The sequence below is a fragment of the Kryptolebias marmoratus genome, linkage group LG8 (genome assembly GCF_001649575.2).
Source record: "Kryptolebias marmoratus isolate JLee-2015 linkage group LG8, ASM164957v2, whole genome shotgun sequence".
NCBI classification, from domain to species: Eukaryota; Metazoa; Chordata; class Actinopteri; order Cyprinodontiformes; family Rivulidae; genus Kryptolebias; species Kryptolebias marmoratus.
This window is the reverse complement of record NC_051437.1, coordinates 10159913-10175834: the sequence shown is the minus strand read 5'-3', so window position 1 is coordinate 10175834 and position 15922 is coordinate 10159913. Positions and strand designations below refer to the sequence as shown.

Genomic DNA, 15922 nt, shown 5'->3' with positions numbered 1-15922 from the left:
CCCCCCCCCCCCCCCAGGTCTTTGGATCAAAGAAAATGACGAGCATCTGCAGAATTATAAACAAATATCCCAATCCATCAAACAGGCGTGCGTCTCGACGATAACGTTTTGAGGCTTCATTGATTTTTTTTTTTTAGGTGTTTCTGTGGTTTTGGCAGTGAGGAATGTCCTGGTGAAATATCTATCAGCCACCGTCAGATCGATACAAAAATAGACCTCGTCTTGTGATTGGATTGTTTCCTATTATACACATCAAAAACTAAAATCAACAATCAGTGCTGAGATGTGGAGGCCATCTTGAAGAAAATATTGTGGCTTTTAGATTTTTTTTCTTTTTGTATGTGCTTGTTCATCATCTCAGGCTCCTCAAAATGACCTTGCTATAAATATAAATTTCAGGGGAATGTGTGCTGCATACAAAGTTACATAAACAGGATCAGCGCTACAAACGGTTAGTAGTCGACAAGCAGGAAACTTTAACTGGAAGTCTCGACGGAGACGCCGCTAACAGCCAAAACATGTACGACAAGGATGTGTACACGTCTGAATAAGGCATTTGCACATTCAAGTTCAATCTAAGACACAAAGAGTGTAAAGCACTATAGTAATAAATATTTGTCTCCTATTATTGCTAGTGATTTTAAAAGCAGTGTTCATCTCAACACAGGTATCTACACTTCTGACTATGATTTATAACTTCCCTAGATTCTTTGGAATCAATTAAAAAAAAATCTACTCTCTATTGAAAAGATAAAGGCTTATCTTTAAATATAAAACCATCTAGTTTTGTAACTCATTGTCAGCAACGTATAGATTAAAGCGAATACTTTAAATCAGTCTTTTTGATCAAGGAAATATGGAAAAAAAAACACGTGTAAACAAAGGTAGAAGGAGGGGAGGAAAATGAAAAGAGCCTCTCCAGCAGCTGCAACGTCTGTGGCAGGAAGTGAGGGAGGGCGACGACGCAGGCGGGGCGTCTCCCACCGGGGGGCGCTAACAGCCCTGCTCGTTCTCATCCATGCTGACGCTGCTCTTGCGGCTGCTGTCCTTTGAGGCGTCCGGGGAGACGGACGAGAGCAGAGGGTCCCCGCCTCTCACCGGCGATAGGGTGTCCTCCATGAGGACGTCGCCCGCTTTGCTCTGAGCGCTGTAGTGGCCCTCGCCCAGCTCCGGCTGCGCGCCCGCCTGCTCGGGAGCGCAGCCGGCGTGGTGCTGGTGTTGGTGGAGGTGGTGGTGGTGGTGGTGGTGCGGGTGGAGCGTGTACAGGTCGCGGTGGCAGTCCTCCAGAGCAGGCTCCTGCTTGATGGTCCGCGCCTCGAGTTCGGCGGAGCAGAGCGCTGAGGATGAGATGGACAGACCGTGAGCTCGGGCCTGCATCTCTAACTCCTGCAAGTCACAGACACATGGATTAGTCAGCGGGGAGTTACGCTGCTGTCACGTCTGCCCGTCACATACGTCTGAACCTGTGTGGGATTCACTCACACATCTATCTGCAGAGCTCCTGAGTGAAGGTCCTGTGTTTTTTATTCACCCATCTAAAATCTCAGGAGGCTTTTAGTCGATCAAATGCACCGAAAACTAAACACAAAGCTTAACTTTCTACACAAAATTTGAATTTAATCCTCCACAGCTGCAGCTTTAAACCTTCCTCTTCCTTTGAGAGAAAAGGTTCGGCCCGGGCCTTGTGTCGAGAAGCGGCGGGCGAAGCTGCAACGTAAACAAAATGACGCAATTTTCATCACACAGCCACGTGAACTAGAGCTGATTTCCTAAGCCTCTACCTGTATTCTCAGCATCAGATGTCGGTTGGCGTGCTCAAGCTTTTTCTGCCGGCTCTCCATCTCCTTGGCTCTGTGCTGTTCTCGCTGCAGCTTCCGGATGTAGTCCACCGACGCCTTCAGGATGGTGCCTTTGTTCCAGCGCATGTCTCTGAAAAGCACACACAAGACGTTGTTCTTACTGTCCGAGCAGATTCTCGGGATCTGGGTTTAGATTTCAGTTCATCGACAGGTTAAAGAAGCAGAGTGTAGACTTTAGTGACATCTAGTGGAAAAGGATCTACCTGCAAACATAATGTTTAAGGTAAACCACTGATCTGCATGACTAAACTCACTGACTCAAGGGGGTCAAATCCACAAGTCTGTTCTCTGAAGCTCAGCTGAACTAAATAAAAGGATTAATCAAAGAGATATACAGAATTTTGGGGTTTAAAAATCCTCTTATGTGATTCTTCAACCAGTGTTTCTTTGGTTTACTGCTGCAGCGACAGAGCAACACAAAAAGGGGATTTTTGTTTTAAAAGAGGAAAACACTGCCTGGATATTAGCTTCAGCTGAACTTGAATATTTGCACAGGACTCAGGATTTTATCCTTCATTTATTTTATGTTCACTGTGAAAGGAAGAGTTCTCGGTCTTACAATTAAACTGACAAATGTTTTGTTTAGGAAGAAGTCTGTTTTGAATTAAAAAAAAAAAGTTGTTAACGTGATAGCAGAACTTACGGGTCGTTGGATTTCGGAATCAAAGTTCCCAGCTCTTTGATCCGATCGTTGATGTTAAACCGCCGCCGCCTCTCAACTGCAGAACGTGAACAGATGAATAAAAAAACAATTAGATTTAGTTCTGAAACACAATTAGGACGTTTGTTTTGGTGGTTTTTTTAAGATGTACCAAAAAAAAGACAATTGACACATCGAAGCATGGTCACATTTTACAAATCAAACACAACATAGTGTGTATCTCTAACAAAAAAACAAACAAAAAACAACTCACTCAAATTGTGGTTGTCTTTCTTCTGCCTCTCCTTAGCCATGGCTCTTACCTCAGCTTCTGGAAGAAATGCTCCGATCAATAAAATGAACAACAGCACAGAGGTCCGTCCAAAATAAACAGCAGCTATCCGCTTCAGCTCGAAGCTAAACACTCAGACGTACCCACGGGGAAGCCTTCGGGCCTTTGGTAGGTGTCAAATTTGCCACAGGATCCAGACTTATCCAGCATGTGCATGATGGCCGGAGATTGTGACACTAAAGGGATAAATAACAGTTTTATAAACTCAAACCAACAAGCAATCGTAGATTCAACACATCGACAAACATGTAGAGTTAAGATACAGACTCTAAAAAGTCATAAATATGTTATTAGTTGACAAAAGCCAGGAGAGGAGAACTTTTCGGTGAATTATGATGTCTTCTTCACAGCCTAGAAACTGAACACGGAGACGCAAGCTGTGTCTGACTCACCTGAGTATTCTCTTTTGATGTTGGGCAGGTTGGCAGGGCAGGAGTTGCTGATGGACAGACCTTGCTGGGACATACCCTGGTTACCGTACATGTCCATGAGGTTCGGCGGCACAGGGATCTGAGGTGGACACGGCAGAGACACCGCTGAGCAAAGATCGCACCTGTCTTGGTGAAGCCGGTATCTAGCTGGGCTGCGACTGTTGGCGACGAGCTGGCAGACGGCGTCTTGAAGCCTTCTCAGCTTAGCTTTCTGAAACCCTACAGCTGTATTTTGACACCCACATGGAAGCTGTCCTATGACAGAAAACGTTCAAGACTGCAGCCTTGAATGTCCAGGTCTAAAAGCTGTCTTCATTTTAAAAGTTTACTCCAGAAGAATTCAATTCTAAATGTGGGACCGGCTGCCAAGGTGGTCCCAAAGCAGGCCGAGGTGGGTGACGAGATGGTGTGCGCCGTCTAGAAAACAGTTTTGCAAGCCGTGCACACAAAAATAGGCAGTGATTTTCAAAGATAATTGGCCGTTTAAAATGTGGCCACATGGCTCGCTGGTCGAATATGTGCCCATATTTCTCGCAATTTTGAGTTGCCAACTAGCCTTTAGCCCAGTGAGACACCACCCTTAGACACTAATGAACACCATATACCATATATATATATATCCATATATCTCCTCTTTGGGCTACCTCTTTGTCTTATGCAGAAGGAAAAGGTTTGATTTTATTCATATCTCCTGGTTACATATGAACCACTTCTTAAGAACACATTTTATTTTTCTTTTAAATGCACTCTGTGAGTAAATGTACAGAGTCACTCTTGGCTTATTTGCCTGTACATTGCTACAGGATGTACTCCCTGACGTGTCAGACTAAACGCTGACGATGAAGCACCACAAACACACACACATACCGTGTTCGCCATCTGAAGTCCTGGGTCCATCAGGCCGAGGATCTCATCACTATAACTGGACTCCAGACTAATAATGTCATCAATGACATCGTCCATCTGAAAGCAGCCACAGGTTCGTGTGTTTAAATGACTTTACGTAAAAGAAACAAACAATAAAAAAAACCACACAAAGAGATGAAACGAGTACGGGTAAACAAACCTCTTTCTCGCAGTTCGAGTTCAGGGTCAGTAAGGCCATAGGGCTGTTGGGGGCGCTGTTGCCCGGCCCTGGCGGCATGCCCCCGTGGTCAGAGGACTGGTTGGGGCAGGGCAAGCTCGACGGATGGGGGCCGAGCCTCCCCAGGTACCGCTTCACCTGCTGCTGCTGGGAGCGCTGGATGTGGTACTTGGTTGGGTTTTCCAAATGAGTCTGAACCTGTCGGCAGAAAGCACAGAAAACAGGAAAAGAGGCGATAAAACAAACGCAGAGGAAGGAGCAGCAACAGACACGCAGCCAGTTAAAAAAAACATACGCAACCCAATGAGAGCAGTACATTTAAGCAGGGCTGTCTGTGGAAGGACACAAGCGACTTTATTTGAAGACGCTAGCGAGAGTTGTTCTCCGTTTTTGAAATGGCAGCTTATTTACAGCTCAGCTTGACCTCCGGGGCTCGATGTTCGCCCCACAGCATCAATAATCCTGAAACGCTGCAGCAGGCAAAGAAAATGAAAAACCTGAGACAGCGTTAGTCAGACTTTAACACATTTCACTGTAAGTGGAGCAGAGTTGCTGAAATCCAGCTCGCATTTAGAGATCTATTTTTAATCCTGCTAACCTTTTGCCTAAATTTGCCACTGCTGCGTTTAATGAACTGTAGGTAGATAATACGGCAGCACTGATAATGAGCTAAAATCCATCCTGATCAATTTCATCTTTTTGCTTTTTATCTTTTTACGAACGTACCTCATAAGGTTGGTATCCAAGCATCTCAAGCATAGTTTTCTCTTTTAGGTTGTTAGATTTAAAAAAACATCAAAAAACTATACGTGACTCTGGTGTTGCCTCCTTGTGCGAAGAAAGATCCCGCTCATGGTTTCGCAGGGAAGAGAAGCCATTAGCTATGCATGCTTGGAAATCCCAGCGAACACAATGGTCTTTCTTCAAGTCGGCGTTGTTTTATGTACAAACTGCATCTACTTTTTCGCGGTGAATCACTTGATGTCGGAATATGAAGCTAACAGTTGCGGCCTTTGTTTGCTAAGGCCACGTCTCAAACCAAAACGTGGCCCCGGGGCCATTACTTCGTCCCATCCAAGGTTTTTTTTTTTTTTTCCTTTAACCCCATGTTGAGGCCTGCCACGTGTTCCCAGTTTATCTCTGCTCGTCTGCAGCTTGCGTCTCCTTCTGACTTTTTACTCGGCAAGAACACTGGGGGAAAAAAAACCCACTGAATCGCTGCTCAAAGCTTTCAAACTGGTGTATGTGTTGGGCTGAAGCTAAGAGGATTGTGTTGTTTATTACACCGAAGGAGGTTACAGGCTCTGGATGAACCAGTTAACCGCTGACATTTACTCACTTTTACTTTTTAGTTTCACCAAAGGAACAATAAAGTACATACTATTATGATGTTGTATTGTAGCATATCATATCATATTGATTTTTTTGTGCTGTATGTGTATATAAAGGTTTGTGATAATCCATTTTTTAATGACTGCCTCTTTATGATACATTTTATTCTCTCTCAAAGCTCCTATAATGTAATTCTACTCCGCAGTTCATTAAAGATATTTTCAAACACCAGCTTTAAAGTGCTTGCTTTATTGCTTTTCTACTTCTGGTTCACCTTTTTGTAGCGCATGAATTGCTTTTAATTCCACACTCACACAGGCCCTGTTCACACCTGGCTCCAACATCCGTTTTGACTGGAAGTGAACAGCTCTGATTAGGAGCGTTCACACCTGGCGGTAAAAATGAATTCCCAGAAAGGCTTTTTTTTTTTTTTTTTTGCGATCTGCTGTCAATTACCAGCTCTGCATTCGGACGCACACTCCGCCACGTCACACGATGAGCTCTCAGCTGAGCTACAATCTGCTGTTTCTGTAAAAATTACAATGCATTAAGGCACCTGAAACATATTATTTTAACAATGACACAGTTCGGAGCCATCTGAGTTGCAATTACCCAACAGACACAATATTAAAAGGAATAAAGGAGCGTAAAATGACAGCTGTTTCCTACGTAGCTTCACTGTGAGAATAACCCCTGCGCTGTGTTTAATTAGGTGATCATAATGTGACATAAAGCTGCTCAGACTGTTGCCCTCTTGGTGACCACAGTGGCCCAATCAGAACAAAACAAACAAACTAAAGAGAAAGTCAACAATCAAAAAAATAACATTCTTACTGAGAAGGATTCTGCTTAAACGTTTATTGACACTTTTGGACAAAACAAACAAACAAAAACATTCTGTATCTTAAGAATAGACCCAAGGATCGGCTGGTAGGTGACTTTTTATTAAACCCAGAGACGTCCAGGTGCTGCTCGTGTGGGGTCACGTCAGTTCACTAAGAGCTCCTACAGCTTTGGCTCAAGACAGAACATGTTCAGACTACCAAACATATACGGCTAAAAGGAGTCCAGACCACGTTAGGAGATGGAAACTCTTAAGCTCTTGCTTTTTGCTTTGTTGTCGCAGCAAATGCTCTTCAGCAGATGTACAGTTCACCTAAATAATAAATGAAATGAGCTAACGAAGGGTAAATGGCCGACACTGATATAATGCACTTTAACGTGGTTCTTCTGCAAAGTGCTTTCACAATGTTCGCATCTTCTGAGATATGGTTCTGTAGAAATGCTACTGACAATTAATGTTTCACCTGTTCTAGACGGTGCATCGAGCAGCCTTGGTTTGGAAGATTTAATTTGGTTTTGAGTGAAAGGACGAGCTAACGGCTAGTCGGAGCGAGGCCAAGACCAAAGTGGTCGGCTACCGTCTTTAAACAAACTTTTATAGTGGCTCCTGCATGCGCTGCTCGACAAACCTTTACGCTGCCGTTTTATTTACAAAGAATTCTGTGCAAATAGCAGCAGCAGCTAGCTGTAGCACCGACTGAAGCACTTGCAGCATGAATGTGAACACATTTCTGATGGAACAGCTGTGTTATTCACCGTTTTGTGATGCTTTTTTCTTTTTTCTTTTTTAAACAGTGTTTGCACAACGTGTTATGAAGCTTTTGATGCTGGAGTTGTTTTAATAGGTGTGGTGTGAGATGTCTCACTTCTCCCTCCAAAACCAGCTGCAACAAAAAGAGCTCACATCCATAGTGGAAAACTGAGCTGTGGTATTTTTAGCAAAGTTTGTCGCCAACGTTTATTTATATTCTCAGAAAACTGTTTCAGCTGAAGTCTTCTTGAACTATTTCTGTCTCACTGTGACTCATTAGTGTTGATCACAAAAGGCAGGCTTCAGTTGGCTCTCATCAGGATGCATGGGGGGTGGGGNGGGGGGAAGGGGGGGGGTTGATCAACAACATCTAGAATAGTTTTAATGAAGCCTTTCTACTGTATTTTCTGCACTATAGATTATAAAACACACTGTCAATATAAAAAAAAACTTGTCATGTGCAATATTTTTGTAAATTACTGCAATGATAATATTAATTGTGATAATCCCCATCAACCAGGTGTGGGCATCAAGGCCAGTGAGTCTGTTGGGTTGAGCTAAAATATATTTTTAAGCAGCAGAACACAAATGCATCTGAAATATAATGAAAATAATGATTTATTGCCGTCCTTTTCATCATGGATATTCACAATATGCTGAACGGTCAGTCTTTTTTTGGCTTAAATACATAAATCCTAAAAGATTCAATGTGTTTGTTTTTTAATATGCTATAGCTGTTAATTTAAACACTTCTGTGCTTTATTATAAAAGTCTCATTCTCTGATTTATTTAGGGATTTTTTTTGCCAAAGCTGATTGGTAAAAATACAATTTGTCCCCCCAAAATTGACATTGTTTCGTAACCTAATAACACAGCCAGGTCTCGCTCAGATGTTAACAAAATGTGTAAAAAGTAACCAAGTTTAATATTGAATGTTAATTTTTTTCCTTCTCTTTTTTTTTTGTTTTGTTTTCCACAGCGTAAAAAATGACGTTCACTGGAAATGAAAAAACGTTTTGGTTGTTAGAACGCGCTTGAACACAGACAAACAAGCGTGTGCATTTTCGAAAAAATTCAAGAAAAATGCACCAACTGGGAAGAAGATTCAGACACAACACGAAAAATTCTAATTCAAGTCACAAATACAGACTTGACGTGTGTCGTGTCACAGGCGGAGGCAATACTGAACACTCAGTTCAAATTTTAACAAATAAATCTTTTACTCTTCAGCACAAAGCTTATTAAATTTAGTTTCCCTGGGACATGTAGTTACTCAGATAGTCACATATCAAATGATGTCAATTTCGTGGGACAACTAAAGTAAAATTGACATTAAAATATAAGAAAATGTTGGTGGCAGCCCCTATATTTAACTGCAACATATATTTAACTTTTTATTTTTGGAAATACTGTAAAACTAAAGTTTTTTTTTTGTGAATGGTTACTTGAAAAATTAGTCTAAGCTGAAGAATCCCCCCCCCAAAAAAGCTGTCAAATTAGCACTTGTATAGTAATAGTCAAAATTGTTGACCAGCTTATTACGTTAGCATCCATTAATAAAGAGTGAAGCAGGGCAACGTTAAAACTATCTGATAGTTTAGTTATCTGAATGTCAATCTGAAAATCCATTACTAACTGCGGACAAACTGTTAGACGTGTGGAGGCATGAAGTCTCCTGACGACCTCTCAGAGCGTGTAAGACAGCGCTTCAGCTTCCAGGTGAACTTCTTCAGGGTTACATTAACACTTGTTGACAGTCGCTGTAATTCCTCCTCTGTTACGCCTGCAGCGCTGTCTGCTCTCTGTCTGCCTGGATGCTGTAGGATTTGTTTTTTTTTTTAGATGGTTTTCGAGGTGTATGCCCTACGCTAACGTCTTGGTGAACAACTACAGTCTCACCCTGCATCTGTCATCTTCATTTCTAAGTAATTAACCACAGCAGTCAAAGGAAGGAAGGGTTTAAGATTGTTCCTTCTTGCCTCCTGCATCTGTGACATCATCCCATCAATTAGCTACTCCGACACATAAATAACGTTGCAGTTTGCTTGATAAAGATGAGCAAACATCACATAGGCTGTGCTGTATTCAAAGCAGCAGAAAAGTGGTTTAAAGTACATTTTTTTCAGAAAGGAGCTGGTTTTAAAACCTGTTTTAGCTCAAGCTGCTTCAGCTAGACTGTCGTGTAAATATCCTACTCTGAACTTGAAGTAAACCTACTAAAACGTAGTTCTATTTATTCGTCACAGCACCAGATTTGGTAGCTTTATTAGTTTTCTTATGACATGATGATCAAATATGACCACTGATGAGGATTTATTGTAATAATGAGCACAAAATAAGCTGCTTCTGGCCTGAGATAAGTTTAAATCTACATTTGAAGAGAGCGTTTCGTTGCACACAGACACTAAAGTCCACTGGCAAATATTTCTTCTCATGTTTTTTTCCCTCCAATTGCTCAAAAACCTAGCAGGCACTGTATAAAAATAGAACCAAAAACAATTCATTAGATTATTGCCAGAGCCCCACAGAGCTTTCCCCAACCTCACATACCTGGAAAAGTCCTAGTTTTGCATTTCCCCAAGTCCTACAGGAGAAGCAAAGAGGGCATTCAGGGCATTATTTGCACTAGAAAACATCTAGGGGTGTCCCAGTTTTTACAGAAGAATGAAAAACTACAGTATAAAACCTACTTTTCCAGCACAGGTAATGTTTGAGGTTTGTCTGTGAAAGTCTACATTTCTTCTTGCTGTGAAGCTGTGAAGCTGTGCTATGTAATGTTTTGATCTACAGAGACGAGTTAAAGCAAGAGATACCTGACGTGGAAACAAACACATCCATCTTTTCAAACTTGAGACCGTTATCGAAAGTACAGTCAGGAGATTATTTGATGATTATAACTGGTCACTGCAGGTTTAAACTAAAGAATGAATCAAGGGGCCTTTGAACTTTGCCACATTTTGCACACCAAATCCATTCATCCATCCATTTTTTTCCAGTTCGTGGGGGGGCTGGTTCCTGGTCATCACAGAGACGGGGGACTCCCTGGACAGGTCGCAAGTCCATCACAGGACAACACAGAGACAAATGAGGCAAACAATCATTCATGCTCTCACTCACACCTGGGGACAATTTTAGACTTACATACCAGACCCGTTAGGGATAGGGTTGTTGAGAAGTTTAAATCTCATCTCACAGCTGAAAGAGTACGACACAAACTGTCCACCTAAACTGACAGAAATACAGTTCACTGTTTGTTTATTTTCTGTTTAATTCACACTAAAAACTACAGAACGACCCAATCTGTAACTCAGTTATTGTTTTTTTCCTTTCGGCTGCTCCCCTCTGCAGGGGTCGCCACAGGGAGCGAACTCGCACTACAGATTTAACAACTGCTTCATGCCAGATGCCCTTCCTAAGCTGGGCTTGAACCTGCAGCCTCAGGATTACGAGACCGCAGCACCAACCACCCAACTACCGTGACACCCCCTCCCCCTCTAATTTGTAACCCAGTGCTGGGTCAAATATGGGTAGTTTTAACTCAGCAGGGTTGGATTCAGTTTTCTACCCAAAAATGAGGTTAAAATGACTAATTTAATGTGTTAGAGCTACTGAAAGCTGGAGTTTAAAGGAACAATCTAAAATGTGGGTCTTCAGATAATGACAACTTGGGTTAGTTGCTGGCAGTAACAGCTATTAACATCTGCTAACTAGAACCAACTGATGTTATTTGGTTGTGGGGCGGCTTTGGATCAGTGGTTAGAGCAGCCATCGTCCAACCAGAGAGTCGAAGGTTTGATTCCACCAGTTACTAAAATAGCCCAGCAGTTTTTAAATGTGTAGATGTTCTCACTAAGCACAAAACCATAAAAACCTCAAAGGTTTTGCTTGTAACGGGACAAAAAGTGAAAAGGTTCAAGGGGTATGAATACTACTTCAAGGCACTGTATTCTTTTCTGTTCTCTCAAATATATTCATTCAAACAAAATTATTATCATGCAGATAAAAAAAGGAGATTTCTGGAATCTCGAGTCATATCTTTCCACTTGATTTAGTTTTGCTTTTTGCTTTTTTTACTCAAATGAGCATTTAATCTTCTACATCTCGAGGTTTCCAAATTTATCACATAAATTGAGATGATCTCAGAGATCCAAGTGACTTCATTTCAGCTCCTTGGGGGGTACAGGGCAGAATGGCGAGGCTTTATCACTAATGCTTTTGTTTTTCCATGTGAAAATGAACTATTTATGGTTACAGAACGTGGTGCCAAGCATTGATTTAGCCTCTGTACATCTTTAACGCGAATCATGTACTTTTGTACCACCAAAAAGCCCGAGTACAAAGAGGCTAAACAGCCGGCAGCAAAAAAAAAAAAAGTACTTGACCCAACTTCACTTTATGTACTCGCCCCGCAGTGCATGGCTTAAAAATGTGACATCAAATTCGAACTCCCAGCCTCTGCAACAACGGCGAACAAGGCGACTTTTTGTTCCTCAGCTCATTTTTAAACCATCAACAGGCCTTAAGGCATCAGCAACATAACCCCTAAAGAATCAGAAACTCCACAGCAACGAGCACAAAAGACCCCGCTGTACTGAAAAACAAAAAAATGGTGCAGGGCGAGCGCAGAACGACAAACAACGGTCTGTATTTTCGTTTTGTTTTGTATTTTTTTTAATGTTTTTTAACTGGCACGCTGCAGGCATTCCCTGATGGTCCTAACTGGATACACTAATAAGACTGCTTCCATTTGCTGAATGAGACACTTTGTCTCCCCGTTAAGCTGCTATGCAGAACCGGCAGACAACAACTGGGACGCTAACGTGAAAAGCTACGACGCGCTAACGTCTTTCTTGTCTCCTCTGCTGATATTTTGTGACGCTAATGTGCGCAAGCATGACAAATTACCACTGTAGGCTGATAAAAACCTTGTCTTTAAATGATAAATGTTGGATAAAGTTAGCATAAGCCATATGGAAATATACTTAACTAGCTACTGTCTAAGAAAGCTAGCAATAATACCTAAATTTAGCAATATTAGCCAAGCCAGGATAAATGAAATAATTACAAATCTTATGAGTATATTTCAGTATTAAATGAGTCTGACAAAAAACTGTCAAATGTGTTGAATCAAGGGGAACAATGTGCTAGAAGAGTCCATTGTTCCTTTCAAGGCATTATAAATCCTTACAAAAAGAAAAACATTATTTAACTCTTTCAAAGCTGTATTTTTTTTTCCTTAAACATGCCATGGAATTAAAGCAGTGAGGGCTAATTGCAGGCATTCTTCACTGAATTAGCGTTCAGTGTGTGGTAAGGCCGTGCTCGCCTTTGTCTTGATCCCCGAACTGATCCCATACTTATTCCCCGCGAGGTCAGGGGTCAGTTGGTTAATTAAGGGCCCAATCAGTCTTTAGATAAACTCATCTGAGCTTAATGTTTGCACTTTCCGAGGTTCAGCAGCTCCGCCTGGTACCCCGGAGCTTTGCAGGGACTCTAATCTACGCACGGACAGGGGAGCAGGTTAACCCCGCTGAACAGCGCCAAGCTGGAGCGGCCTTTTTTTTTTTTTCATCTGAAGACTTCAGTCAAACAGGAATGCCTGTAAGCTCGAGCAAAAACTGAGAAACGACTCCCAATTTGATGCATTGTACACAGGGCGAGGGTTCAGGGAGGGGGCGCCCTAAACCTCTCAAAGAGCTGCAGATTACAGCGGCGTTTATGCTGCGTGGCATACAGTAACGTTTTGAACGGATATACTGTGTCTGTGCCTCGCCGCAGAGCCCATGCCACACACATCCAGCGCAATGAAAGCGCGCCTGAGCACAAAACCGTGAAATCTCCAGAAGTGCTGTAGACGGATTTAACCCGAGAAAGATTTCTCAATAAGTCCCATTCTTATACAGTTTTTTTAATAAGAGGTTTTACAACACAATTAAAGCTTTGATCTATCATTCATTCAAAAGCTCTACAATTTCTTTTCCTGTGAGGGCTCTAAACAACTCCTTATAATCGACAGCAGATTATTGGGGGGGTGATTTTGCTGGTCAGGTGACTGGAAGTGAGTTAAATAATTTGTTATAAAAAAAAAAGTAAAGTTATCGCATAATGTGATTTGGTTTAACAGACTGTTCGGGGACAGAAATAAATGTTTTGGTTCAATTCATTTGTTGTTGCTGCTCGGAACTTTGGGTGCTGAGGGTGCTACAGCACCCCCATACCAAAAATTAAGAAATAAAGAAAAAGGAATGAATGAACAAGTAAACAAATAAAAAAAAAGCTATATACACTAGAGGTATGCAAGTTCACAATCCGATTGTATTTTTATGATGATGAGGGATATTAAGTTCCTGTTTGGTCAAATCCGTGTTTGAGGTAGTACAGCTTTTCTCACTTGGCACATTCTCACAGCACCCCTTGTGTAAAACACGTCTCTGTCTTTCCTAGATTCAAGAACGTCAACATTTGGCTGTTTTGGTTAAACTGACACTGGTTAAACTCCCAGTCCATCTCCGACAGGAAGGAAATGAAACCAAAGGGTGTTTTTTATCCACGTTTGGTTTAAAGAGAAAGGCCATTTGTCTTAAGCTTTGAAATCATCTGATCACTGCTTGTAAAGCAACTACAATTTATTGGGTTATTTGTTCCCCAAATGTCCAACATAACGTCTACAGAAGCCAATAAAGAGAAGCTGAGGCTCATTTACCCAATTGCAGTTTTATATTTCTCCATGTCTAGAGAAAATAATAATGGTGTAATAAGCTTGTGCAAAAATCTCACTTGGTGTCTGAGATCAAGAATAACAACTGTAAACAGATAAAAATTGATCTAAAAGATTTGCAAACAAACATATCTCCTCAACTTGTTCAAAATGATGAATAAACAACTTTTTTTTTCAAAAGAAAGCACACAAACAAAATGGCAAAGCCTTTCAAATTACACACAGAACTTTTTAGATAAAAATCAAACAACTAAAAGAGAAGTGAACAAGAAAAAAAATACTGGAAATGGCCAAAAATGAGCAGAAGTACTAAAATTCTGGGTTGCACAATAGTCCACTTACATTTACACGACAAGCCCGACACGTTTCTTTAAATATTTCAGTTGGTTATCAATGCCTTTCAAAATAAAACGCATACAAAAGAGAGAGTAAAACTTACCAAAAAGTCTGGTTGAAGTATACCGTCACAAACAATGCTCTCCACTCAGAGAAAATCTGAACCAGTCTCCTGTCCCTCAGACTGCCAGAGAATCAAAGCTATGAAAAGATGTGAACGTAGCCGAGCAAATAGGATTAAAGATGGCTAAATCCAAATGGCTGGAGGCACAGCATGCATTAAAGAGGAATTCTCTCAGGAAAGATAATCCCCCATATACTCATTTTAACACACTTCACCCACTCCCCGTGCTTTCTCTCCAGTTGTTACGGGCGGGCATAGTAAAACCACGATTCCCTGACTGGCTTCGCACGAGTCACCAAACTCTATTAATACAGCTGGACCATCCAGGCTGCGGCGATGACGCACACATTTTCCTGACATGGAAACTTTACGCAGAAATAAGCCTGCCAATGAAAGCCTGCCAATGAAAGCCCCCCCCCAGCAGCTGGAGCCACGGCCGCTTACCTTGAGCACCTCCATGGGCACCTGTGCAGCAGGTGGCAGGCTGACGGGGACGCTGACATTGATGGCGGGGGTCTGGGTCGCGGTGGTCTGCGGGTACTGGGAGGACTGCTGCCTCTGCTGCTCGCGCCGCTCCTGCTCCTGGAGCTGCTCCCGCATGAGCTGCTGCCGCAGCAGGATGCGTGATGTCACGGCCGAGGAGCTCAGCGGGGGCTTGGAGGAGACGTGTTGGTCCGACGGGCTGCTGCAAAGGAAGAGGGGGGGGGAGATACCACATGAGTGATCAGAGGGGGAGAATAAGGAAAGTGAGGTGGAGGGAGGCGAAAAGATGTGTGTGTGTGTGGGGGGGGGGGCGACGGCGGAGAGAGGGTAGACGGAGGTCACGCGGGGAGGAAGAGGTCAAGCAAGAAGAGAAAAGACGGAGATACAGGGAGGGCTGACGCTAACACGATGAAAGGAAGTGAACTGAAGGGGCGCAGATGAAAAGAAAAGTCTTGTTTGGAGAGCTCCATCAGTTACAACACCAACCATCTGATCTCATCTGATAACCTGTCAGGTCAGTCCCCTGTCTCCGTCATATATGATTTGCAAGTCCCCGTCTGGTACCTTTGGAAAACCTCAGGCAAAAATTACCCCACAAACATGCGGCTCAACGGGGAATACAGCGCTGTGACTTTTGGCAGAGGTACGCTGTATGACTGGACAAAATCTGTAAAGAAACTGCAAACCTCTTCAGGTACACATCAATAGGATTCTGAAACAAACAAGCTAAAAGAAGCAGCCATTTTCAGAACTCGACAGCTCAAAAGAAAGTCTGAACTGGCACTTTGATATCTTTTATGGATTTTACACCAATTATAGTTCAAGTTTAATGTTTTTTGAAGTTTTTAATCAGAATGTTCAACACAGAGGGATGATGCCACACACCAACTTTTGAGCTGTCTGAACTTTCTCCTTTTTTTTGCAAACAAGCTCTTCTTATTCCCACAGACTTTGCACTTCTTACACCAT

The 15922-nt window shown here is 42.3% G+C and overlaps 1 protein-coding gene across 8 annotated transcripts in view; it reads right to left on the bottom strand.

Moving 5' to 3' along the window:
* Positions 1 to 49: 49 nt before the first annotated feature.
* Positions 50 to 15922, bottom strand: part of mitfb (melanocyte inducing transcription factor b) — a 33562-nt gene continuing 17689 nt past the window's right edge. For 2 of the 8 annotated variants that reach the window (XM_017409355.3, XM_037977170.1), the window contains 9 exons: positions 14915 to 15152; positions 4349 to 4564; positions 4150 to 4245; positions 3244 to 3361; positions 2935 to 3027; positions 2774 to 2830; positions 2503 to 2578; positions 1782 to 1929; positions 50 to 1386 (listed from right to left, as the gene is read on the bottom strand). In XM_017409355.3, the coding sequence (XP_017264844.1) occupies positions 994 to 1386; positions 1782 to 1929; positions 2503 to 2578; positions 2774 to 2830; positions 2935 to 3027; positions 3244 to 3361; positions 4150 to 4245; positions 4349 to 4564; positions 14915 to 15152 (1435 nt within the window). In that variant the 3' untranslated portion in view covers positions 50 to 993. Of the gene's footprint in view, positions 1387 to 1781; positions 1930 to 2502; positions 2579 to 2773; positions 2831 to 2934; positions 3028 to 3243; positions 3362 to 4149; positions 4246 to 4348; positions 4565 to 5092; positions 7560 to 14914; positions 15156 to 15922 lie in introns of those variants that run through there. The other 6 variants (XM_037977172.1, XM_017409352.3, XM_017409356.3 and 3 more) reach the window with 5 other exon arrangements.